The sequence below is a fragment of the Meriones unguiculatus genome (assembly GCF_030254825.1).
Source record: "Meriones unguiculatus strain TT.TT164.6M chromosome X unlocalized genomic scaffold, Bangor_MerUng_6.1 ChrX_unordered_Scaffold_31, whole genome shotgun sequence".
NCBI lineage: Eukaryota > Metazoa > Chordata > Mammalia > Rodentia > Muridae > Meriones > Meriones unguiculatus.
The window spans coordinates 3,788,013-3,813,477 of NW_026843707.1; the positions used below are offsets into that span (position 1 = coordinate 3,788,013).

The window sequence follows — 25,465 nt, forward strand, 5'->3', positions numbered from 1 at the left end:
TTTGTTTTTCTTATTGGTTACATTTTGTTAACTCTGTATCCCAGCTGTATCCAGCTCCCTCATTCCCTACCCAATCCCACCCTCACTCCCTCATCTCCTCGCTGCCCCTTTCCAAGTCCACTGATAGGGGAGGATCTCCTCCCCTTTCATCTGACCCTGTTTTATCAGGTATCTTCAGGACTGGCTGCAAAGTCCTCCTCTGTGGCCTAACAGTACTGCTCCTCCCTTGGGGGGTGGGGAGGTCAAAGAGCCGACCATTGAGTTCCTGTCAGAAATAGTCCTTGTTCCCCTTACTATGGGAAACCAATTGGTTACTGAGCTACCATGAGCCACATCCGAGCAGAGGTTCTAGGTTATATCCATTCATGGTCTTTGGTTGAGTGTCAGTCTCAGAAAAGACCCTGTGCCCAGATATATTTGTGGAGCTCCTATCTTTTCCACATCATACTAACTCCCTTCTTTCCTATGATTCCCTGTACTCTGCTGAAGGTTTGGTTATGAGTCTTAGTATCTGCTTTGAAACACTGCTAGGTAAAGTCTTTCAGATGCATTCTGTGGTAGACTCCTGTCATACATTCAATGCACATCCCATTTGTCTTTCTAAATGAGGATTGATCATCATACCCAGTGTATGCTTTCTTGATTATCTTCTTTAGGCATATAGATTTCATTATGTTTATCATATCTTGTAGGTCTATATGAAAATAGATCCATATTTATCACTCTGCACAAAACTAAAGTCAAACTGGATCAAAGACCTCAACATAAAACCAGATATGCTAAATTGGTTAGAAGAAAAATTGGGAACAGCCTAGAACTCATTGGCACAGGAGACAACTTCCTGAAGAGAACACCAACAGCACAGGCTCTAAGAGCAACAATCAATAAATGGGATCTCATCAAACTAAAAAGCTTCTATAAAGCAAAGGACACCATCATCAAAATAAAAAGACTCCTTACAGATTGGGAAAGAATCTTCACCAACACTTTATCTGACAGAGGGCTAATATCCAATATATATAAAGAACTAAAGAAGCTGAAAAGCAACAAACCAAGTAATCCAATTAAAAAAATGGGGAACAGAGCTAAACAGAGAATTCTTGATAGAGGAATATCGAATGGCAGAGAAACACTTAAAGAAATGCTCAACGTCATTAGCCATTAGGGAAATGCAAATAAAAGTGATCCCGAGATTTCACCTTACACCCATCAGAATGGCCAAGATCAAAAACTCAAGTGTGAACACATGCCGGAGAGGTTGTGGAGAAAGGGGAACCCTCCTCCATTGCTGGTGTGAATGTAAACTGGTACAACCACTTTAGAAGTCAATCTGGCACTTTCTTAGACATTAGGAATAGTGCTTCCTCAAGCCCCAGCTATACCACTGCTAGGTATATACCCAAAACTTGCTCAAGTACACAACAAGGACATTTGCTCAACCATGTTTGTAGCAGCTTTATTTGTAATAGCCAGAACCTGGAAGCAACCCAGATGTCCATCAACGGAGGAATGGATACAGAAATTGTGGTATTTTTGCACAATGAAATACTACTCAGCAATCAAAAATGAGAAAATCATGAAATTTGCAGGCAAATGGTGGCATCTAGAAAAGATCATTCTGAGTGAAGTATCCCAGAATGAGAAAGCCAAACACAGTATATACTCAGGTGAATTTTCACAAGTGTGGGGGTGTGCCAGGAAGCTTGCCATGAAGGATGGAGCAAACACATGTAGATGCTTGGAAGGATGGAGCATAAGTGCAATTGAGGGGGGGGGGGCATGAGACAACTTCCTGAACAGAACACTAACAACACAAGTTCCAAGATCAACAATCAATAAATGGGATCTCATAAAAATGAAAAGCTTCTGTAAAGCAAAGGAAACTGTCGTCAGAACAAAATGACAGCCTACAGACTGGGAAAGGATCTTCACTAATCCTATATCTGAGAGAGGGCTAATATCCAGAATATATAAAGAACTCAAGAAGTTATACACAAACAAATCAAGTAATCCAATTTAAAAATAGGTTACAGAGCTAAACAGAGAATTCTTTGTAGAGGAATATAGAATGGCAGAGAAACAATAAATGCTCAGCATCCTCAGTCATCAGGGAAATGCAAATCAAAACAACACTGATATTTTACCTCACACCCATCAGAATGGATAAGATAAAAAATTCAAGTGAAAACACATGCTGAAAAGGATATGGAGAAAGGGGAACCCACCTCCACTGCTTGTATGATCATAAACTTGTACAAACACTTTGGAAATCAATCTTGTGCTTTCTCAGAAAACTGGAAATAGAGCTACCTCAATACCCAGCTATACTTCTCCTGGGCATATATCTGAAAGATGTTCAACTATAAAACAAGAATATTTGCTTAATTTGTTCATAGCAGATTTATTCATAATGGCCAGAATCTGCAAACAACCTAGTGGTCCCTCAACCGAGGAATGGATACAGAAATTGTGGTACATTTACACAATGGAATATTTCTCAGCTATTAAAGAAAAGGAAATCATGAAATGTGCAGGCAAATGGTGGGATCTAGAAGAGAATATCATGATCAAAGTAATCCTAAAGCAGAAATACAGGCATGATATATACTCACTTATAAGTGGATATTAGACATATAATATAGGATAAACATACTAAAATCTATAGTTCTAAAGAAGGTAAACAACAAGAACCCTAGGGAAGATGCTCAATCCTCATTCAGAAAGGCAAACAGGATAGACATCAGAGGTAAGAGAAGACAAGGAATGGGAGCCTACCACAGAAGGCCTCTGAAAGTCTCTACCCAGCAGGTTAATGGTTTCAGAACACAATTCTACTAGACCTTCAAAGAAGAGCTAACTCCAATTCTCTTCAAACTATTCCACAAAATAGAAACAGAAGGAACATTACCAAATTCATTCTGTGAATCCACAGTTACCTTGATACCTAAATTACACAAAACCCAAAAAAGAGAAAACTTCAGACCTACCACTATTATGAACATTGATGCAAAAATATTCAATGAAATATTTGCAAACTGAATCCTAGAACACATAAAACATATCACCCAACAAGACCAAAATTAACTCAAAAATTCTGTAGCCCTCCTGTATACAAAAGACAAAATGCCTGAAAAGAAATTAGGAAAAATAACACCCTTTACAAGAGCCACTAATAGTATAAAGTACCTTGAAGTGACGCTAACCAAGCAAGTGGAAGACCTGTTTGAAAACAAAACAACAACAACAACAACAAACCTTCAGGTCTCTGAAGAAAGAAGTAGAAGAGGATAGCTGAAGATGGAAAGATCTCCCAAGCTCATGGATAGGTAGGATTAACAGAGTGAAAATGGCCACCCTATAAACTGGTACAACCACACTGGAAGTCAATTTGGCCCTTTCTCAGACAATTAGAAATAGTGCTTCCTCATGACCCAGCTATACCACTGCTAGGTATATACCCAAAATTTGCTCAAGTACACAACAAGGACATTTGCTCAACCATGTTTGTAGCAGCTTTATTTGTAATAGCCAGAACCTGGAAACAACCCAGATGTCCATCAATGGAGGAATGGATACAGAAATTGTGGTATTTTTGCACAATGGAATAGTACTCAGCAATCAAAAACGAGGAAATTATGAAATGTGCAGGCAAATGGTGAGATCTAGAAAAGATCATTCTGAGTGAAGTATCCCAGAAGGAGAAAGACAAACAAGGTATATACTCACTTATATAGACCTACAAGATATAATAAACGTAACAAAATCTATACACCTAAAGAAGATAAACAAGAAAGCAGACATGGGGTAACATGATCAATCCTCTCTTAGAAAGACAAATGGGATTTGCATTGAACATATGACAGAAGTCTACCGCAGAAAGCATCTGAAAAATTCTACCTAGCAGTGTTTCAAAGCAGATACTAAGACTCATAACCAAACCTTTGGCAGAGTGCAGGGAATCATATGAAAGAAGGGGAGTTAATATGACATGGAAAGGATAGGAACTCCATAAGAACCAAATATATCTGGGCACAGGGGTCTTTTCTGAGACTGACAGTCCACCAAAGACCATGTATGGATATAACCTAGAACCTCTGCTTGGATGTAGCCCGTGGTAACTCAGTAACCAATTTGTTTCCCATAGTAAGGGGAACAATGATTATTTCTAACAGGAACTCAATGGCAGGCTCTTTGACTTCAACACCCCCCAAGGGAGGAGCAGTCCTGTTAGGCCACAGAGGAGGACTTTGCAGTCAGTCCTGAAGATACCTGATAGATAAAACAGTGTCAGATGAAAGGTGAGGAGGTCCTCCTCAATCAGTGGAAAGTGGCAGGGAGCAGATGAGGGAGGGAGGGTGGGATTGGGAGGGAATGAGGGAGCTGGATACAGAGTTAATAAAATGTAACTAATAAAAAAATAAAGTTTCAATGGATTAAAGAAAAAATAAAAAGAAAATTGCTATCCTGCCAAAAGCCATCTAGAGATTCAATGCAATTCCCATCAAAATACCAACACTATTCTTTACAGAACTTGAAAGAACAATTCTCAATTTCATATGGAAAAGCAAACAAACAAACAAACAAACAAACCAAAAAACTGAATTGCTAAAACAATCATGTTGAAAAACAGAACTACTGAAGGTATCTCCATACCTGTTCTCAAGCTGTTCTACAGAACAATAGTAATAAAAACTGCATGATACTGATATAGGAACAGAATGGTGGATCAATGGAATTGAATAGAAGACCCAGAAATAATCTCACATACCTACGGATACTTGAGTTTTGACAAAGAATCCAAAACCACACTATGGAAAAAAGACAGTATCTTCAACAAATATTGTTGACCTAACTAGACAGCTACATTTAGAAAAATGCAAAAATCCATATTTATTACCCTGCATAAAACTAAAGTTCAAGTGGATCAAAGACCTTAAAATAAAATCAAACAAACTAAAACTCTTAGAAGAAAAAGTGGGTAAGAGCCTTGAACTCATTGGCACAGGAGACATCTTCCTGAATAGAACATTCAACAGCACAGGGTCTAAAACAAACAATCAATAAATCGTACCTCATGAAACTGAAACCCTTTTCTAAAGCAAAGAACACTGTCATCAGAACAAAACGACTGACTATAGACTGGAAAAGGATCTTCACCAACACTATATCTGAGAGAAGGCTAATATCAAGAATATATAAAGAACTCAAGAAGTTAAAGGCAAGAAATCGAGAAATTCAATTAAAAATTGGGGATCAGAGCTGGAGAGATAATCCAACATTAAGTCAAGATCAGGTAGAAAGACTGAATAGCCCTATAACCCCCAAGGAAATTGAAGCAGTCATTCACAGTCTTCCCACCAAAAAAAAGCCCTGGGCCAGATGGTTTCAGCACGGAAGTCTACCAGACCTTCAAAAAAGTGCTAACACCAATTCTCCTCAAACTATTCCATAAAATAGAAACAGAAGGTACATTACCAAACTCATTCTGTGAAGCCACAGTCACCCTGATACCTAAACCACACAAAGACCCAACAAAAAAAGGGAACTTCAGGCCTATCTCTCTTATGAACATTGACGCAAAAATAAAATAAAATACTTGCAAACCGAATCCAAGAACACATCAAAGATACCATCCACGATAACCAAGTAGGCTTCATCCCAGGCATGCAAGGGTGGTTCAACATATGGAAATCCATCAATGTAATCCACCACATAAACAAACTGAAGGAGAAAAACCACATGATGATCTCCTTAGATGCTGAAAAAGCATTTGACAAAGTCCAACACCCATTCATGTGTAAAGTCTTGGAGAGATCAGGGATACAAGGCACATATCTAAACATAGTAAAGGCAATATACAGCAAGCCTATAGCCAACATAAAATTCAATGGAGAGAAACTTAAATCAATCCCACTGAAATCAGGGACAAGACAAGGCTGCCCATTCTCTCCATACCTCTTCAACATAGTACTTGAAGTCCTAGCCAGAGCAATAAGACAACTAAAGGAGATCAAGGGGATACAAATCAGAAAGGAAGAGGTCAAAGTTTCACTATTTGCAGATGATATAATAGTATATGTGAGTGACCCCAAAAATTCTACCAGAGAACTCCTCCAGCTGATAAACACCTTCAGCAAAGTGGCAGGATACAAAATCAACTAAAAAAAAAATCAGAAGCCCTCCTGTATATCAATTCTCAAAAAAGGAATATCGAATGGCAGAGAAACACTTAAAGAAATGTTCCATGTCCTTAGTCATCAGTAAATGCAAATCAAATTGGCCCTTAGATTTCACTTCACACCTATAAGAATGGCTAAGATTAAAATTTCAAGTGACAATACATGCTGGAGAGGATGTGGAGAAGCAGGAACCCTCCTCCATTGCTGGTGGGAATGTGAACTTGTACAACCACTTTGGAAATCAATCTGTTGCTTTCTCAGATAATTAGAAATAGTGCTTCCTCACGATCCAGCTATAACACTCCTAGGCACATATCCATATTATGCTCATGTACACAACAATGGACATTTATTCAACCATGTTTATAGCAGCTTTATTCATAATAGCCAGAATCTGGAAACAAGCCAGATGCCCCTCAGCTGAGGAATGGATAAAGAAATTGCACATTTACACAATGGAATACTACTCAGCAATTAAAAACAAGGTAATGATGAAATTTGCAGGCAAATGGTGGGAACTAGGAAGATCATCCTGAGTGAATTATCCCAGTAGCAGAAAGACACAAATGGTACCTACTCACTTATAAGTGGACATCAGAAATACAATATTTAGAAATACAAACTAATATCTGTATACCAAAATAAGCTAAGCAAGAAGGAGGACGCTGGGTAAAATAATCAATCACCACTCAGAAAGACAAACAGGATAGACATTGGAAGAGGAAGAAAATATGGAACAGGAGAGGCGCCTACCATATAGGGTCTCTGAAAGACCCAGCAGGGTATAAAAGAAGATGCTGAGACTCATAGCCAAACTTTGGTCAGAGTGCAGGGAATCTTATGAAAGAAGTGGGAGATAGTAAGAGCTGGAGAGGATAGGAACTCCACAAGGAGAGCAACAGAACCAAAAAAAAAAATCTGGGCCATTTTTAAATATCTAGAATGCAACACATTTATATTAGAAAAGGAGCAATTTACCATTCATTGCAACACAACAACACAACAACACAAATTATTATAATTGTTATTTGTATTTAGTCACATATGAAAAAAAGAAAAGAGTTGGTTTTTTAAGTCTTGAGGATTATCCTATGTTAATCGCTCACATGTTTAGTGCCTAAAAATCTTTGATTCAGAGTACAAGAATACGTGAGAATACAAAGACCAGCTACCTCACTCCTGCTGATATGCTCAGTTTCACACCTGTCAAGGAGGTCCTAGCCAACATCACCATCTAAACTATAAGTACTTATTTCATAAGTACATTCATTTTCTGGATATGATGAATATGATGCTGACCAGAATTATGAATCACAACCAGAGTAGTATAAGAATGTTTTCTAGTTGGCGGATGGTTGGACTCCAGCACAGGCAGGGAGATCACACACCTAGAGACTACATTTTTGAGTGAAAATTGGTAAGGTGAAATAGAATTTTTCTCTTCTGTTTATAGAACAAATATATGCCAGACTACAATGAGTGTTATAAAGTCTTGGCTGTATCTAAACTTGTTTCCTAGAAGTATAAAAAGCAAAGAAAGTATCTGAATATTCCAGTAATCAGAAGTATTTCCAGCACCATAACAGCTTCCAGTTTAAGAATCTGACTGATTCCATTCATATGATGCTTGCCAGGCAGAACAAAAAGAATACCAAGAAAAAGAGAGAAAAGTATTTTTCCATGTTATTACCAGGTGAGGAGAGATTAACAGGTTATTTTATTTTATTTTCCATAATTTTATTTTTCTCATTAGTTACATTTTGTTAATTCTGTATCCCAGTTGTATCCCTCATTCCCTCCCCAATCCCACCCTCCCTCCCTCATCTCCTCCCTGCCCCTTTCCAAGTCCACTAATAGGGGAGGACCTCCTCCCCTTTCAGATGACTCGCTTTTGTCAAGTATTTTCCAGACTGGCTGCAAAGTCCTCCTCTGTGGCCTAACAGTACTGCTCCTCCCTTGGGAGGTGGGGAGGTTAAAGAGCCAGTCATTGAGTTCCTGTTAGAAATAGTCCTTGTTCCCCTTATTATGGGAAACCAATTGATTACTGAGCTATCACGGGTCACATCCGAGCAGAGGTTCTAGGTTTTATCCTCTCATGGACTTTGGTTGAGTGTCCATCTCAGAAAAGACCCTGTGACCAGATACGTTTGGTCCTTGTGGACAGAAGAAAAAGTAGGGAACAGCCTAGAACTCATTGGCACAGGAGACAACTTCCTGAACAGAACTCCAACAGCACAGGCTTTAAGAGCAACAATCAACAAATGGGACCTCATGAAACTGAAAAGCTTCTGTAAAGCAAAGGACACCATCATCAAAACAAAACGACTGCCTACAGATTGGGAAAGAATCTTCACCAACCCTCTATCAGATAGAGGGCTAATATCCAGTATATATAAAGAACTAAAGAAGCTGAAAAGCAACAAACCAAGTAATCCAATTAAAAAATGGGGAACAGAGCTAAACAGAGAATTCTCTGTAGAGGAATATAGAATGGCAGAGAAACACTTAAAGAAATGCTCAACGTCATTCGCCATTAGGGAAATGCAAATCAAAATGACCCTAAGATTTCACCTTACACCAATCAGAATGGCCAAGATGAAAAACACAAATGACAACACATGTTGGAGAGGTTGTGGAGAAAGGGGAACCCTCCTCCATTGCTGGTGGGAATGTAAACTGGTACAACCACTTTGGAAGTCAATCTGGCGCTTTCTCAGACAATTAGGAATAGCGCTTCCTCAAGACCCAGCTATACCACTGCTAGGCATATACCCAAAATTTGCTCAAGTACACAATAAGGACATTTGCTCAACCATGTTTGTAGCAGCTTTATTTGTAATAGCCAGAACCTGGAAACAACCCAGATGTCCATCAACGGAGGAATGGATACAGAAATTGTGGTATTTTTGCACAATGGAATACTACTCAGCAATGAAAAAGGAGGAAATCATGAAATTTGCAGGCAAATGGTAGGATCTAGAAAAGATCATTCTGAGTGAAGTATCCCAGAAGGAGAAAGACAAACATGGAATATACTCGCTTATATAGACCTAAAAGATAGGATAAACATAATGAAATCTATACACCTAAAGAAGATAATCAAAAAAGCGGACACGGGGTATGATGATCTATCCTCATTTGGAAAGACAAATGGGATGTGCATTGAATGTATGACAGGAGTCTACTGAGCGCATCTGAAAGACTCTACCTAGCCGTGCTCCAAAATAGATACTAAGACTCACAACCAAACCTTTGGCAGAGTGCAGGGAATCATATAACAGGTTCTTTTTTTTTTTCATTTATAAATACACATTTAATAATTTTCCATACAGCTTAATGACTAGACATTCTATATGATTGCACCTTTTAAGCTTCCTGTTCACAAGGCAGTTTTCAAATATGTTCGTCTCTAGTGGGTACGGCAAGGGACAACACAGTCTAAACATCTCAGATTTTATACCACTCCCAAGACATTAGCCAAATTCTAAACTCAAAAGTTACAAAACCTAACATTGTATTTTTTCAGAAACTTAATAAAGACTCATTTGTCCTCAATAACTGGTAAGCAATGAGCCATAAACATAAAAGAAAAAAGTAGCCAGGGAGAAGTATCAATACCGAGAAACAAATTTTTAGGTCCTATAACTTCCTAGGGAGGAAAATCAGCTAAAAAATCTCATATCAATATGCCTGGTACCAAGTGTAATAAATACTGAAGTACAAAGCATTTTCTTCTACATATGAAATGAAAATTTAAGTAATATATCACTCAGTTCATATAACAGGTTCTTAAAGTTGTTTGAGAAACTGAACTTAAGTCCAAAACTTTTAGGAAATGGTACATAATTACAAAGCACCGCCCTGTACAATGTTTCAATCTCCATTCCTTGCATTGCTTTCTCTTGTCTTTGTGATTAGTTTAGAAATGGCTTTTTACAATTAATCCATTGAGAATGTTTTACATGTTTTAATCATATTCACTCCCTACTATCACTATCAACTGTCTCTAGCCTTCTGTATCCATTTTTTAAACCTTCAAGACAATTTTGTGCTGCTCAAATATTATTGAATGTATGTTTTTACATAAAAAATCGTAAATTTACTCTTAGAGAAATTGACTCTTTTTCTCCTTGTAGCTAAAAAGTGCCAATTTTCTATAGATAGGGGTGGAATATGTACCTAACTCTCCTGGTCTGGTATGGGCATACACATGTTTTGTACATGTCCAATTTGCAATGTGCTTATATTGGAAGGTGATCTTCTGTGACCAAAAGATAGAATTTCCTTGTAAACGTTTATCATCATCTTTCCACTCCATATTCAACAATATTTTTCAGTTTTGAGAGTGGAGGAAGGGTTAGAATACAAGTTTCACTTACGACTGGGCATTCTATAGTCTTTTATTCTCTGAACCTAGGTCAATTGTGTAGCGGTAAGTTAGTTATGATTTACTACAAATACAAGATTCTGAGATGAGAGTTGAGAGATGTACTGATATATGGGTTATACAGCCATTGGAGCAGGTTTACTACTATGACCATTTAGCAGCCTAATAGGTAGGCTTTCCAATGAGACCTTATGGATTGTTTAAATATAGGTACTTTGCTTGATTATCATTCCAGGAATGGATTTCATCAGGTGGAGCAGGTCGTAAATCCAATAAGAAAATAGTTGGTTACTTCTTTGATGTTTGTGCCAGTATAGTACCTTTAGGGATGTCTTTTCAGGTCAGTCATTATTATGATTCAAAGGGTTTGTAGTTGTATAATCCTGGTGATTACTTTTCTCTTCTGGTATCATGCATGACACATTTCAGCACTAAAAACTGAGACCCTAAGGAAGAAGGTTCATACCAGTTTGGTTTTTTTCCATGTTCTTTGATACAAATATATGGTATCTCATACCTGGCTATAAGGTATTATAGACAACAGAGGTTCATACAAGTATGATTTGCTTCAGCCAATGAATGGGTGAATCATTGTTAAGGGATGTGCATCCACTAGGACAGGGTCACATAGCTAACACTATTATTAGGTTCCACTAGTACTCTCAACATCTACAACCCATAAAAGGGATAATTCCCTTGTTAGACACATACTTATAGGACAAAATTATAAACAGGAGCAGTAAAAAGTTGTATTCAGCTTATTGTAACTTGAATACTGATACTTAAATCTCTCAAACACATTCTTTCCTATTCTTTGACTATGCAGTCTTTTCACTTGACAATTTCATAATATACATAATGACTTTTAATAATATTTACTCACACTATTATGTTATACCATTTCTTCTTAACACTGAATAGCTTACTTATTCCCCAAAAGCCTCTTTCCTACCTTCATGACTATTGTGATTCAATGAATATAATTAGTTCTGTTTGTTTGAGCATAGGTGGGGGGTTATTTACTTAGAGACTAGGCAACTTTACTAGTCACGACACCCCTAGAGAAATTGACCCCTCTTCCCTCAGCAAAAACTTAGTGCTGATTATTCCTCAAGGAGAGTGGGGACTGCTAAGCTCCTCTCCCATTGCGATGGATGCCTGTTTCAAACTTGCACAGGTTAGCAGATAACCACAGTTTATGCAATGACCTCTTTTAGTCTTACATATCAAAGGCCTTAATATCATATAAACATAGGTTTGATTTCTAGGTGATCACATATCGTCTTCATATCCCCCAAGAAATTAATTGATCTTTCCTAAAACTTCATTTTCTGTCTCTAAAATGTGAATTACAATACCCACTTCCTTAATTTATAGGAAATATTGAAATGAAGCAATTTAAACGGATTTCATTACATGCTCAGTTAACATTTTCTTTAATCATTTGATTTTATCTACAAAATTTATTTCATGTTTTCCAACCAGTCTTCACTGTTAAGGATTTTGAATTGCTGCTTTTTTGGTGGTAAGATAAACAAATGACTACTAAGAGTTCATTAAATACTCTTTAAATATGTACTCAAATAACCCAAACAGATTATAATTTAAATAGCACTAGCTAACAGTCACTGAGGTTTTATCAGTGTTATTCCCTTAGTATTCCACATGCTCTTTCAAACAATTTTCTGAATACTTAAGGCAGAGATAAGTAATTCTATTTTATAGAAAAGTGAAGTTAGAAATTTATAGAAATGAGTCTTTTTTATTCAAGTTAACAAAAGTAAATGGCCAATCCAGGCAGCTTGCTCTCAAAAAGTTGTATGAACTTTTGTTATATGGCCTCAGAGTGGTAGTTGTGAGAATTATGGAAGAAAAAAGTTACAGAAGCAAGACCTTCAAATACAAATATTAGAGGACTCACATTGGCCAGAATTGTTTGTGAAATGAACAGAATAATAAAATAAAGTGGTTCTATCTTTCCATTTCCTCTGCATTGTTATCCAAAGTATTATGGCATTATACCTTGCAATATTAACAGACATGAACAAGAGTTTTGCATAATTTAGATACCTCTAGGGAAGCAACTTAAAATCATTCTTATTTTCTGTGCTTTAGGTCCCTTATCATTCTTATTTTCTGTGCTTTAGGTCCCTTGACCCAGTCCTTTTGGAAAAAAATGACCAGGAATTTTTTACAAATTCAGTAGTGAAAGAACTGGAGAAAAATAAGCAACCACAATACCCGAAAGCAGCAAACACAATCTCTCATCTGTACTCACTTAGAAGGAAATTTACTCTAGTACTTATAGTAAAATATGAGTATGACCAATATGGCTGCGTAGAAACAACAGATATCAAGGAAGTTGTTTTGTATAATAATAGCTATTTCATAGAACTAATTATTTGAGGTCTACTTAGTACTAGTGAGAAAAATGCTTATTTACTGGGTTTGTTCATGACAGAATTCAATAACCACATATATATTTTCTAAATAGTTCAAAGTTTTGAGATGAGATTCATCAAGTAATGAAATGCTTCAATATAGTATCACACATGTGTTAATTTTTCTCTATTTCAATGATTCATTTTTTAAGATTTTCTAGGAGATATAGGCTAATAAAAGGAATATAAAAACCATTAATGGGTGGATACAAATTTGTGAACATATATTTTCACACCATACCTTTTAAAACCAAAACTATATGATGAACAATTATATCTTGAACAGTAATGTAACTATGAGAATTGATTTTTCATCTTATTTCAAAAATTATAACATACTAGGGCAACAAATGACGTTGTTTCGACAAACATATATTGCCACAATTATTCTAGTAGCAGCATTAGGAACTCTATGAGTGTTCATGAGTCAGATTCCAGCTTATGCTTTAATAAACAACATGATATGTTTCAACAGACTATTTAAATTAGAATTGGTCCGCTTATGGTACAATTATTTATAAAGATCTCATTCCTAAAAGACAAAGCTTAGAAAAAAAATTATTCCAATCTCTGGAAATTAACAAAGACATACAAACTTACCCCCCCCACAATCACTCAATTGTAATCAATATCATGAAAAAAAAGTAAATACAACAGAGGAAAAAAATGATCACAAGAGATAATAGAAAATCTGTATCTGATGTTGAACAAATAATGCAAAATATATCCAACTTTTCTCTTAGGGACAAGAAGTTATTTCTTATTAGCCAAAATAACAAGTGACTAAATGTCTTGTTACATTTACATAAATATATTTACATTTTTTTTTCATATTTTTCAGACAAGAAAGAACTCAATTACAAATATAATAAAAACTCAGTATCCTACTGAGTCATTCTCTAAGAGTTAGTGTTTTGAACTAGCATATTGCAACCTTGTAGAAAAGTGTTAGGTATGTTAGGTTCCTAGTTTGAGGAAGTAAAGTTCTGATTCATCAACTGAACAACTCAGTGTTGGTGATTATATTTTTGCCATGCTACAGATATAAATGACATTCTGAATTTTCATGTAGAACCATAAAACCTAAGTGTATTCTTCTTTGCCTGATGTGTTTCAAAATCTGTTCATCTTCTTTCTGAGCTCAAGACTGATACTATTTTTACAGTATCTTTGCAGTCATGGGCTCATGTCACATAGCACAACCAACAGAGTAGAAAATGCATATATACTGCTTTTAGGCTTGGCTCATAACAAATTCCCATGAACAATACTCATTCCATATCTGCGTATTAAATACCTAACGTGTTCTGGATACAAAAATGTAAAAGAGAATTGGTTTTCAGATTATTTCATAAAGGGCACTTTGGAGTTGTAAAAATGGTAAACTTTTACTACAGTAATCCAGCAAGATGTGGGAACTTACTAGTCACAATTGTTAATATTGTTCACACAGTATGTTACTTTATATGCAATTTCATAGTTTGAACCTTATTTAGAGTTTAGATTTCACAAATATGAAGAGGCCATTTAAATTAATACAAGTACAAATGAAAGAGACAGTGTTTCTATAAATGAATCAAGACATACATAATCACAAAACATAAATAATTTCATTCTAGTGGTCACATTAAAAACAAGAAGAAGAAGAAATAAAGAAAGGATAATGTACTAAAAGGCACAGGTTGTCAAGCCAGAAAGAGTCTTGCAAATCTAAGCATTGTTCTTTATTTTGAAAGCTTGAACAATTTTAGTAACTGGGAACCCAGTTACTTTTCTACCAACAAGATACTGTGAAATTTCGTAAGGTGACTTTGTGAACATTTTATATATGCATGTCCTTTATAAGAAACCTCATAAATGATAGCTATTGCAGGAGGCACTGGAGACAGATATTAAAGAGAGTTTAGGAAATAAGTGTTGGCCTAGCCCTATAACCAATAATATGAGAGAGAGAGAGAGAGAGAGAGAGAGAGAGAGAGAGAGAGGTATCCCCGTGAATACCAGCTCAAATAGACAATAACTAAAGAGTCACTATTACTCCACACTATGTTCACCACATTCACTATGCAATGCCTTTAGGCTACGCAAACCTTAAGTTCATGAAAATCATACATTTTCAATTCATTGGAATTACACTCTGCAATTGGATGATTTTACGTACTAAAACTATTCTACAGTGAAATAGTTATTATATTGAAGTATTTTACATTTTCTATACTTTGAGCTGTGATGGATATTTTCATGCATCTGGCCTTTATTTTCCCTGGCCCATTAAGAGACTTACTTCGGTCAGTAATGACTGTTCGAGCTTCTTGATTGCTGGTTTTGTTTTTCAAATTCTGGGCAGCAGTAATAAGTTCTTCCAACTGGGAGCGTCTCTGTTCAAAATCTTGCAGTGTTGCCTGAAAAAGAAAATATCTCTTGCATTGGGAGTTCTCCAGCATTGTATATTTCTTTTATATAGCAAAAAGGGAAAGTGCTATTTTCAAACCAGCCAAAACACTTTAGAAATGGAAAATATGTAACTGGGTATGAATCTCCAGTCTTCAAGGCTATATAGGCAGAGTGCATGGAATCTTATGAAAGAAGTGGGAAATAGTAAGATCTGGAGAGGACAGGGTCTCCACAAGGAGAGCAACAGAACCAGAAAATTTGAACACAGGGAACTTCCCAGAGACTGATACTCCAACCAAGTACCACGCATGGAGATAACCTAGAACCCCTGCACAGATGTAGCTCATGGCAGTTCAGTGTCCAAGTGAGTTCCATAGTAATGGAAAGAAGGACTGCTGCTGACATAATCTGATTGGCCTGCTCTTTGATCACCTCCCCCTGAGGGGGAAGCAGCCTTACCAGGCCACAGAAGATGACAATGCAGCCACTTCTGATGAGAACTGACAGACTAAGATCAGAAGGAAGGAGAGGAGGACCTCCCCTAGCAGTGGACTTGGGGAGGGGCATGCATGAAGAAGGGGGAGGAGGGTGGGACCGGGAGGGGAGGAGGGAGGGGCTTATGGGGGGATACAAAGTGAATAAAGTGTAATTAATAAAATAAAATAAAAAATAAACTAACAGAGTTTCTGAAAAAATACAAAAAAAAAAGAAAATATCTCTGAATGTGAAATGTGTTTCACTCTTAGACACAAGATGATTTCAAATGAAAATGCTAATTAGAGACTTGCCTCACTACCTAAGAACTAAGACAGAGTCATTTCAGAGTGTCTGGGTTTGTCCAATTTTTAAGAAATGTAATTTGACTTATGGCAGTGCAGTTTAAAAGGGTTAGTTATATTTGTAATATCATCAAGCTGAGATACTAAGGTAAAATAATTACATATTTTAGAAACATAAAAATCTTATAAATATTTAAGATATATTATTTAATTTCTTTGTAACTGAAATTCATTATATATAAAATGAGGTGATATAGACGAAATGCTGCAGGATTCCTTAAAGTTGCCTGACCATAATAATCACACTTTGTTGATCCTAATGAAAAAAAAAAACGAATAGCTGTTAATACTGATTTGTAATAAATTCTCTAATTCACCATTTGGTTAAAAGTGTTGGAGAGCATCACTTGAACACTAGTATCCAGAGTCTTTTTTTATATATAAATGCTTTGGTGTATATATGATGCACGTGGTATATGTACACACATGTGTGCCAATGCAGTCACATATCTATACGCATATAGAAATCATAGTGTCATGTGTCCTTCTTTATCTGTCTCTGCCTTATTACTCTGAGAAAGGGTCTTTACAAGAATGTACAACTCATAATTTTCAGAAAGTCTCAGTAATCTTCTTTTCTTTACCCCCTGGGAGAAGAAATCATAGAAGATGGAATGGGAACTTGAATCTTTATAGTTGTGCAACAAAGCAATCTTAAACACTGAGACATCTTTCAATCCTTCATATAAATAAATTTGATTTAATAGTGATTTTTTGAAACCATGCAAAATAGTAAAGTAACATTAAAAAATGTAGGTATCAGTGTAAATCTATAAGGATTTCCTTTTTCCTTAAAGCATCAAGTTCCTCTATTTGTCATCTTAGTCTCTATATTCAATGCCCCAAATATTAATAATAAAAACAAAATATGTTCTTGTTTTAAAACTTAATATATATTTACTTTAATTTGGTGTTATAAATAATACTATTAATTTATAACCACTCTGACAGATGTCCTATGTGCATTTTAATTTTATTTATTTATTTTTGATCCTAGTTCCTTAGGCTATTTAGTCCAAGGTTCTTGGTCATCCTAGCCATGTTGGGTATGAATTCTATGTCATGGAATGGGAGTTACAGATACCAGTTGGTTACTCCCACAAGTTTTGTTATACCATTGCATTAGTATATCTTGCAGGCAGGAAAACATTGTAGAACATGATGTTTGGGGCTGGGTTGGTGTTTATATTTCTCCTTTGGTAGCATGCAGAGGATTTTCCAGTACCAAAGACATTAGCACATAGGTGTTTATATTCGGAGTACCTTCCTGCACCAAAGACTCTAGAATATTCTGGATAGTTCTCTCTCTCTTTTTCTCTCTCTCTTTCTTCCTGTGTGTGTGTGTTTCCATATAAAACTGATTTTCTTGTGAGTTAATTTTATAACCAGCTACTTTTTGAAAATGATTATCAGCTGTAGGAATTTCCTGATGGGATTTTAAGAATCACTTATGTATAATGTCATATCATATGCAAATAAAGATAATTTGACTTCTTCCTTTCAAATAAAAATGAGGATCTTTAGTTAGCCTGTTTCCCTTGTCAGATTAGCTTGAGAATTTCCAGAAAGTGCCTGTTAGAATTGGGGACCGGGATAAAACATTGAGTGGGGAAGTGAAAGATTTTGTGATCTACTTGGGGAAAGAGGTAGGAAAAGAAGGGAGGCTGCAGCAGATGGTCTGCTGCAGAATTGGTGATGAAACTAGGGAATTTGATTTGGAGAATAGGGAGAAGTGAAGATCTTTCTTGGTTACCTTCTCCCTTGGCCACACTTTATCACTTATTTTTGTTTTTTTAATAACTAAACTAGAAACTGTGAGAGTTTAATGTGCTGCTAATAAAAGTGAAAAGATGAAATATGGTCTCTAGTAATATATCTGAACCTTATTTATCTTTTATGCCCTTTGAGACAAAATATTTTTTAATTTTAATTTTTATGTTAATGACAGTTTATTCACTTTGTATCCCAGCTGTAGCCCACTCCCTCATTCCCTCCAAATCCCAGTCTCCCTCCCTCATCTCCTCCCATGCAACTCTCCAAGTCCACTGAGAGGGGAGGTCCTTCTCCCATTCCATTTGACCCTACCCTATCAGGTCTCATCCAGACTGGCTTCAGAGGAAAATGAAATAATATTTTAAGAATTTTAGTGTTGGAAAGGGCAAATCTTGATCATTATTTTGCATTTTCTTTGTGAATAGGTGAAAATATCAGCTTTCCAATTTAATGAAATGACTTCTGGTAATATTAAAATAGCATGAAAAGCTTATCAAACCATTTTATATTTATTTAGAGCATATTTTTTTGTGTGTATTGAAAAATCAGAGGGGCTAGCTTTTAAGAAATATTCTACATTTTTAAGTTGTGATTGCTCAGAAGGAAAATCCAATTTTCAGGATTCTAACTTTTATGGTTTCTTTATATAAAAGTGTGTTTGAAATATGGAACAAATTGCTAAAGACAGCTATTGAAGTAAGTAGAAGTAAGTTGGAAACTGCTGAACAAATTTTAAAGTAGGAAATGTCGTTGTAGACAGGTATTATAAAATGAGACATATTCCAGAGTTAGGATGCTAAAAGTTGGTAATCTGTGACACAGCAAGTTGAAAAGTTGCTTTATTAAGACCTCTTCTCAACTGAAGGATTATAATTAATAGATCATATACATTTGAAATATTACCCTGAAACTAAAAATAAGGTCAGACTCTCACCTCAAATTTGTTAAAGACACAAATACATGTAGTTAAAAAGACATAAATTCACCATTCATTTACTTCCTCATCATGTTAGTGCATGATTTTTAAACCCTAGCTCTTTAGGTACTATGGATATGGCAGTGAACAATGCATATACTCTGGTTGCATAACTAGTGCAAATTATTTTTAATAATTGAAAAGTTTTGGATACCAAGTAACTTTATCAGTTTTTCTTTCTTTGATATCAAATTAGTTTACTCTCAAATGTTAATATCATTCTTTACTTTTTACTTGCAGTTATATTACAGCATGTTTGTTCTACTTTTCTTTACTTTTAGGATTTTCAAATTCCTTTGAGAAGTGTGTTTGTAAAAGTAACTGCATCACCTATTACTTGAACTTTCCCAGATTCTAAGTTAAATCTGACCACAAGGAACAGTGTTTATTGCTAAAATTAGGAAGGATGTCAATTTAGGCTTAAAATAAGCCATTTTCCCATTAAGGAACAAAATACTTCTCAGGCTATTGTGAAACCTGTTCTCTCATTGGGTGATTCTTTAATTCTAGTGACAAAAACATGTTTTGTAAGAAGCCAAAAAGGTTATTATGACATCCTTTAGAGAATCCTCATAAAAACTTAAAGACCATCACAACTGCAATATAGCTGGGCATTTCTGAGTAAAATCACAGGTCTTTATTACATTCATTGGTCAAGACATACAAACATCCAGTTCAAAAACAGTCTGCATAATAATGTATTTTTTGTGCAATTCAGAAGACACTAATAATCTCCTTAAATTAGTTTTCTATATGGATGAATAATAACATTCTTTAATTTTCATTATAGAAAAGGAAAGGTTTTAAGTATTTTACATTAATATGACATAAAAATAACAACTGAAGTCCATTTTGTAAGAAACAGAACACTATAATATAGTGTGAATAAAGGTCATCTTTCATTTATTTCCTTTTATGTATATCTTATTTATTTGCTTTTATAATTTATTTGACTCAGCAACTTAAATGAAGTCCACAACTTGTCAAATGCAAGTTATATTTGTTTCCTATAGAGCTACCCAAATGTCAGAAAGCAATTTAGATTATATCTTTATTTGAAATACCTACCTCTCAAATATCTATCTTCCAAATTCCATTCTGTTCCCCAATGTACTGTCATTAGCAGATGCTACCCTTCAAGCACACTGTGATTCTAATATACATCTTCAGATGAATGTTAGGGTGTCTATATCATTCACCTTTTTCATTGTAGCTTTACTCATGCTAAAACAAGTAGAAAGCTAAATATTCTTGTTTATTTCTCTGCTACGAGCCAAGATAATTGTTACATAAATAATTTACAATGAACAAAACTAAAACCATTACATGCTTAACAGTGCTTAAGCATGGTAATTTATTGTGTCTACATAGATACTATCATTCTATAAGAAACAAAACACAGGAAAATGAACGAATCAATGAAATTTCTAAGAAGACCTAAGGCAACTATCAGGCTTTACTACAAACAGCTTACCCCTTGGAGATGAGAATTCATCATGGATTCCACTAGCTGAGCAAAGGTGGAGGGAAAAGAAAAACTTCAAATACAAAGCGAATCAGAAGTCTTTAATCCGACTAAATCCCCCCCCCCCAGGGTTGAGGCAAATGGTTATAAATAGTAATCCTATAAAAAAGAAGTTCAGAAGTGAAACCATATATTCTATAAAGTAGGACAATTTAGGTTCTCTGGAAAAGTTATATTATGATATTCCTTTTAAAAGGAGTTATTCCTAAATACAAAAAATAGAAAACTCAAAAGTGAACTGGATATTTCTCTCTTCTGTATCTAAGGAAAAATGTTAACTATTTTTTCTATTAAACATTCTTCATAAAGTTTCAAATGTTCATGGTGATTTTCAGTTGCCATTTTTAAAAAACAGACATGAATTAAGTATAAATATGATAAAAATTATTGTATATTATTACTTTAAATATATCCACAAAGACTGGAGAGGCAGAATATGACACCGTGTCATATATGGATGTGAGAAACATTTGGGAAGGTTGGTTACTACTCTGTAGCCTCTTCGTAATTCAAAAGGCTTTAATTTACCATTGTGAGTGCTCATCATCCATCTCATTGAGTACTTGCACTTTGCCTTCTCACCTTCCATGTTGTCTGGTGAGTTTCTAAATAGACTGGCTAAATTCAATTTGCTTTTATCATCTTCCAATTTATCATTTCTCACTTTAAACCAGTTTGAATATTTTCTTATGTGACATAACTTTCCTACTTATTCTCCAATTGATCAGCAAGTCTACTGATAAGTTTTCTTAAAACACTTCGTAACCATTAATTGCAGTTATCCTTTTATCCATTATTCATCAAAGAAATTATTAATGAACATTTTCATGTGATTTCAAACTTTGAGAAATACCACAAATCTCAAAAACTTCTTTGTTTTGTATACCCACATTTATAGACAACTTATTTCTACATCAGCCTGTGTGTACGTGTGTGTGTGCATACACAAATGTGTATGTTTGTCTGTATAATCTGCGCACAAAATATTACATTTATTTTTCTTTTTTTTATGATTTTTTTATTACTTTATTTTTTTTATCAGTTACATTTTATTAACTCTGTATCCCAGCCGTGTCCCGATCCCTCATTTCCTCCCAGTTCCTCCCTCCCTCCCTCATCTCCCCCGTGCCCCTTTCCAAGTCCACTGAGAGGGGGGGACCTCCTCCCCATTCATCTGATCCTGTTTTATCAGGTATCTTCAGGACTGGCTGCAAAGCCCTCCTCTGTGGCCTAACAGGAATGCTCCTCCCTTCGGGGATGGGGAGACCAACATTGAGTTCCTGTTAGAAATAGTCCTGTTCCTCTCACTTTGGGAAACCAATTGGTTACTGAGCTACCACAGGCTACATCTGAGTGGACAACTTGAGAAAAGTTGAAAATATATCTCCTAAACAGAGTATGGTAACATATGTTTATAACTCCAGCATTGGGTCCGAAGGACTGGCCTGAGCAATCATAGGACACAGAGTGAATACCATCCCTGTCAGAGCTAAATTGTAAGACCTGATCTCAATTCTGCTCTTCCTGTTCCAACATTTAGAGAAAATATTTTCTGTGCCTATATCTTTATCCCAGATAGTTCCATTATTTTGTTTGTTTTACTCAGAATTAAAGATTCAGAGTTAGAACTAGGATTCCCAAATAAGACAGATTATGTAGAGTTCAGTATTTACTTCTAAAGAGCAAGGCCTTTCCTATATATAATCTTTTTTTTTCTTATCATTTTTTAAAATTTTTTTTTATTATCAGTTACATTTTATTAACTCTGTATCCCAGCCATGTCCCGATCCCTCATTCCTTCCCAGTCCCTCCCTCCCTCCCTCATCTCCACCGTGCCCCTTTCCAAGTCCACTGATAGGGGGGTACCTCCTCCCCATTCATCTGATCCTGTTTTATCAGGTATCTTCAGGACTGGCTGCAAAGCCCTCCTCTGTGGCCTAACAGGACTGCTCCTCCCTTCGGGGGTGGGGAGACCAAAGAGCCAGTCATCGAGTTCCTGTTAGAAATAGTCCCTGTTCCCCTCACTTTGGGAAACCAATTGGTTACTGAGCTACCACAGGCTACATCTGAGTGGAGGTTCTAGGTTATATCCATACATGGTCCTTGGTTGAATGTCAGTCTCAGAAAAGACCCTGTGCCCAGATATATTTGGTCCTTCTGGAGCTCCTATCCTTTCCCCATCAGACTAACTCCCCTTCTTTCTTATGATTCCCTGTACTCTGCCAAAGGTTTGGTCATGAGCCTTTGCTTTGAAAACACTGCTAGTTAGAGTCTTTCAGATGCGCTCAGTAGACTCCTGTCATACGTTCAATGCACATCCCATCTGTCTTTCTAAATGAGGATTGATCATCTTACCCCATGTCCGCTCAATTGATTATATTTTTTAGGTGTATAGATTTCATTATGTTTATCATATCTTATAGGTCTATATAAGTGAGTATATCCCATGTAAAGCAAAGGATACTGTCATCAAAACAAAACTACTGCCTACAGATTGGGAAAGAATCTTCACTAACCCTTTATCTGACAGAGGACTAATATCCAGTATATACAAAGAACTAAAGAAGCTGAAAAGCAGCAATCCAAGTAATCCAATTAAAAAATGGGGAACAGAGGTAAACAGAGAATTCTTGACAAAGGAATATCGAATGGCAGAAAAACACTTAAAGAAATGCTCATCCTCATTAGCCATCAGGGAAATGCAAATCAAAAGACCCTGAGATATCACCTTACACCCATCAGAATGGCCAAGATGAAAAACTCAAGTGATAACACATGCTGGAGAGGTTGTGGAGAAAGGGGAACCCTCCTCCACTGCTGGTGGGAATGTAAACTGGTACAACCAGTCTGGAAAGCTATCTGGCGCTTTCTAAGACAAATAGGAATAATGCTTCCTCCAGACCCAGCTATACCACTGCTAGGTATATACCCAAAGTTTGTTCAAGTACACAAAAAGGACACTTGCTCAACCATGTTTATAGCAGCTCTATTTGTAATAGCCAGAACCTGGAAACAACCCAGATGTCCATCAACGGTGGAATGGGTACAGAAATTGTGGTATTTTTATACAATGGAATACTACTCAGCAATCAAAAAGGAGGAAATCATGAAATTTGCAGGCAAATGGTGGGATCTAGAAAAGATCATTCTGAGTGAAATATCCCTATATATAATCTTAACTCACTTTCTAAGCCAGGGAATTAAACATAGTTGTAGAAGTATAATCTTACCCACCTCCCTTATTCTGAGTATGGTAGTTACTCCAGCAATGGCTATCAAAACTACCTTTTTGTTTCCTGGTTTAAGCTCATGAACAGGATTTGGTTCTCAGGTCTTTTTTGTAATAGAATCCAAGACCACTAGTCTAGGGCTAATCCCACATAATGGAGTGGGAGCTCCCTCATCAATCACTGATGAAGAAAATGCACTATAGACTTTTTTCTTTTCCCTTTTTTCCATTAATTTATTTATCCACTATATAGCCTGATCGAAGACCCCCTCCTGCCTCTCCTCCCAGTCCCACCCTCAAGCCTCCCTCTCTCCATTTTCTCCTCCCCTTCTCCTTAGAAAAGAGAAGGGCCTCCTCATGAGTACTAATTCACCCTAGCACATCAAGTCTCAGCAGGATGAAAGGCACCCTCTCCCATTGAGGCCAAACAAGGCAGCCTAGCTAGGGGAAACAGACCAAAGCCAGGGAACAGTCAGAGACAGCCTCTAATCCAATTGTTAGGGGATCTACATGAAGGGCAAGCTGTATATCTACTACATATGTAAAGGAAGCCTCGATCCAACCCATGCATGTTCTGGTTGGTGGTTCACTCTCTGTGCACCTCCATAGGCCTAAGTTAGTTTACTATGTCTTCTTGCAGTGTCCTTAGCCCCTCTGGCTCTTCAGTCTTTCCTGTAAATCTTCCACAAGACTGCATATTGTTGAGCTCTGGGTGTCTGCATCTGTTTCCATCAGCTACTGGATGAAGTCTCTCAGAAGACAATTATGCTAGGCTCCTGTCTGCAAGCACAGGAAGGTGTCATTGGCTCACTCCCATGGGCTGGCTCTCACATTGGGCCAGTCACTTGTTGGGCATTCCCTCAATCTCTGCTCCATCTTTATCTCTGCACTTCTTGTAGGAAAGACAAATTTTGGGTCAAAGGTTTTGTGGGTGGTTTGCTGTCCCCTTCCCTCCACTGGAAGCCCTACCTGGATATAGGAAGTGGTGACTTCAGGATCTGTATACTCTGCTGCTAGGAGTCTCAGGTAGGGTCACCCCTGTAGACTCCCAGGAGCCTCCCCAGTCCCAGAGATTTCTGGTCTCACTTCCAGTTCTCCTCCAAGACTCCTCATTCAGCTCTCACTGAATCTGATCTCCATCCCTGTTCCCCTCCATACCCCCTCTCCCACTCAGTTATTTCACTCCATCTACTCCAGATTTCTATATTATTTTCCATTCTGACTGATATTCAAGCATCTTTCCATGGGCCCTCCTTGTTAGATTCTTTGAGTTTATGGATTGTAGGATGGGGCTTCTGTAATTTACGGCTAATATGCATTTATAAGTAAAGACATTCCAATGTGTGTCTTTCTGGGTCAACATTCCCTGGATTCTTTCTAATTTACATTCACAAATATATTTTCCCTAATATTTTTTTCTTTTTGTCTTAACATGACACATGTGCTTTTAGGTCATTATTTACCCGCATGTGCACCTTAGATGTTAGGCTTCTCATTAACACATTTTAAAATATACAGCCTATTGTAATTCCTCTGTATTCTTATGCACTTACTAATTATTGGATACTAGTAAACAGAGGTCTCAAAATTATTTTTATGGGTTGACAATTTAAGATTTAATTACATTTGTATTTTCAGTTACCTCTTTTTAGAGACCATTGTTCCTTTTTTTTTTTTCTAAGATTATGGCCATTATAATTTTCTTTTTATAATGTTCATTTT

The 25,465-nt window shown here is 36.4% G+C and overlaps 1 protein-coding gene across 7 annotated transcripts in view; it reads right to left on the reverse strand.

Moving 5' to 3' along the window:
* The window catches only part of Dmd (dystrophin), a 2,365,055-nt gene that overhangs the window by 766,338 nt on the left and 1,573,252 nt on the right, over window positions 1-25,465 (reverse strand). For all 7 annotated transcript variants that reach the window (XM_060376797.1, XM_060376795.1, XM_060376794.1 and 4 more), the window contains one exon: window positions 15,292-15,409. In XM_060376797.1, coding sequence (XP_060232780.1) covers window positions 15,292-15,409 — 118 coding nt within the window. The remainder of the gene's footprint in view (window positions 1-15,291; window positions 15,410-25,465) is intronic.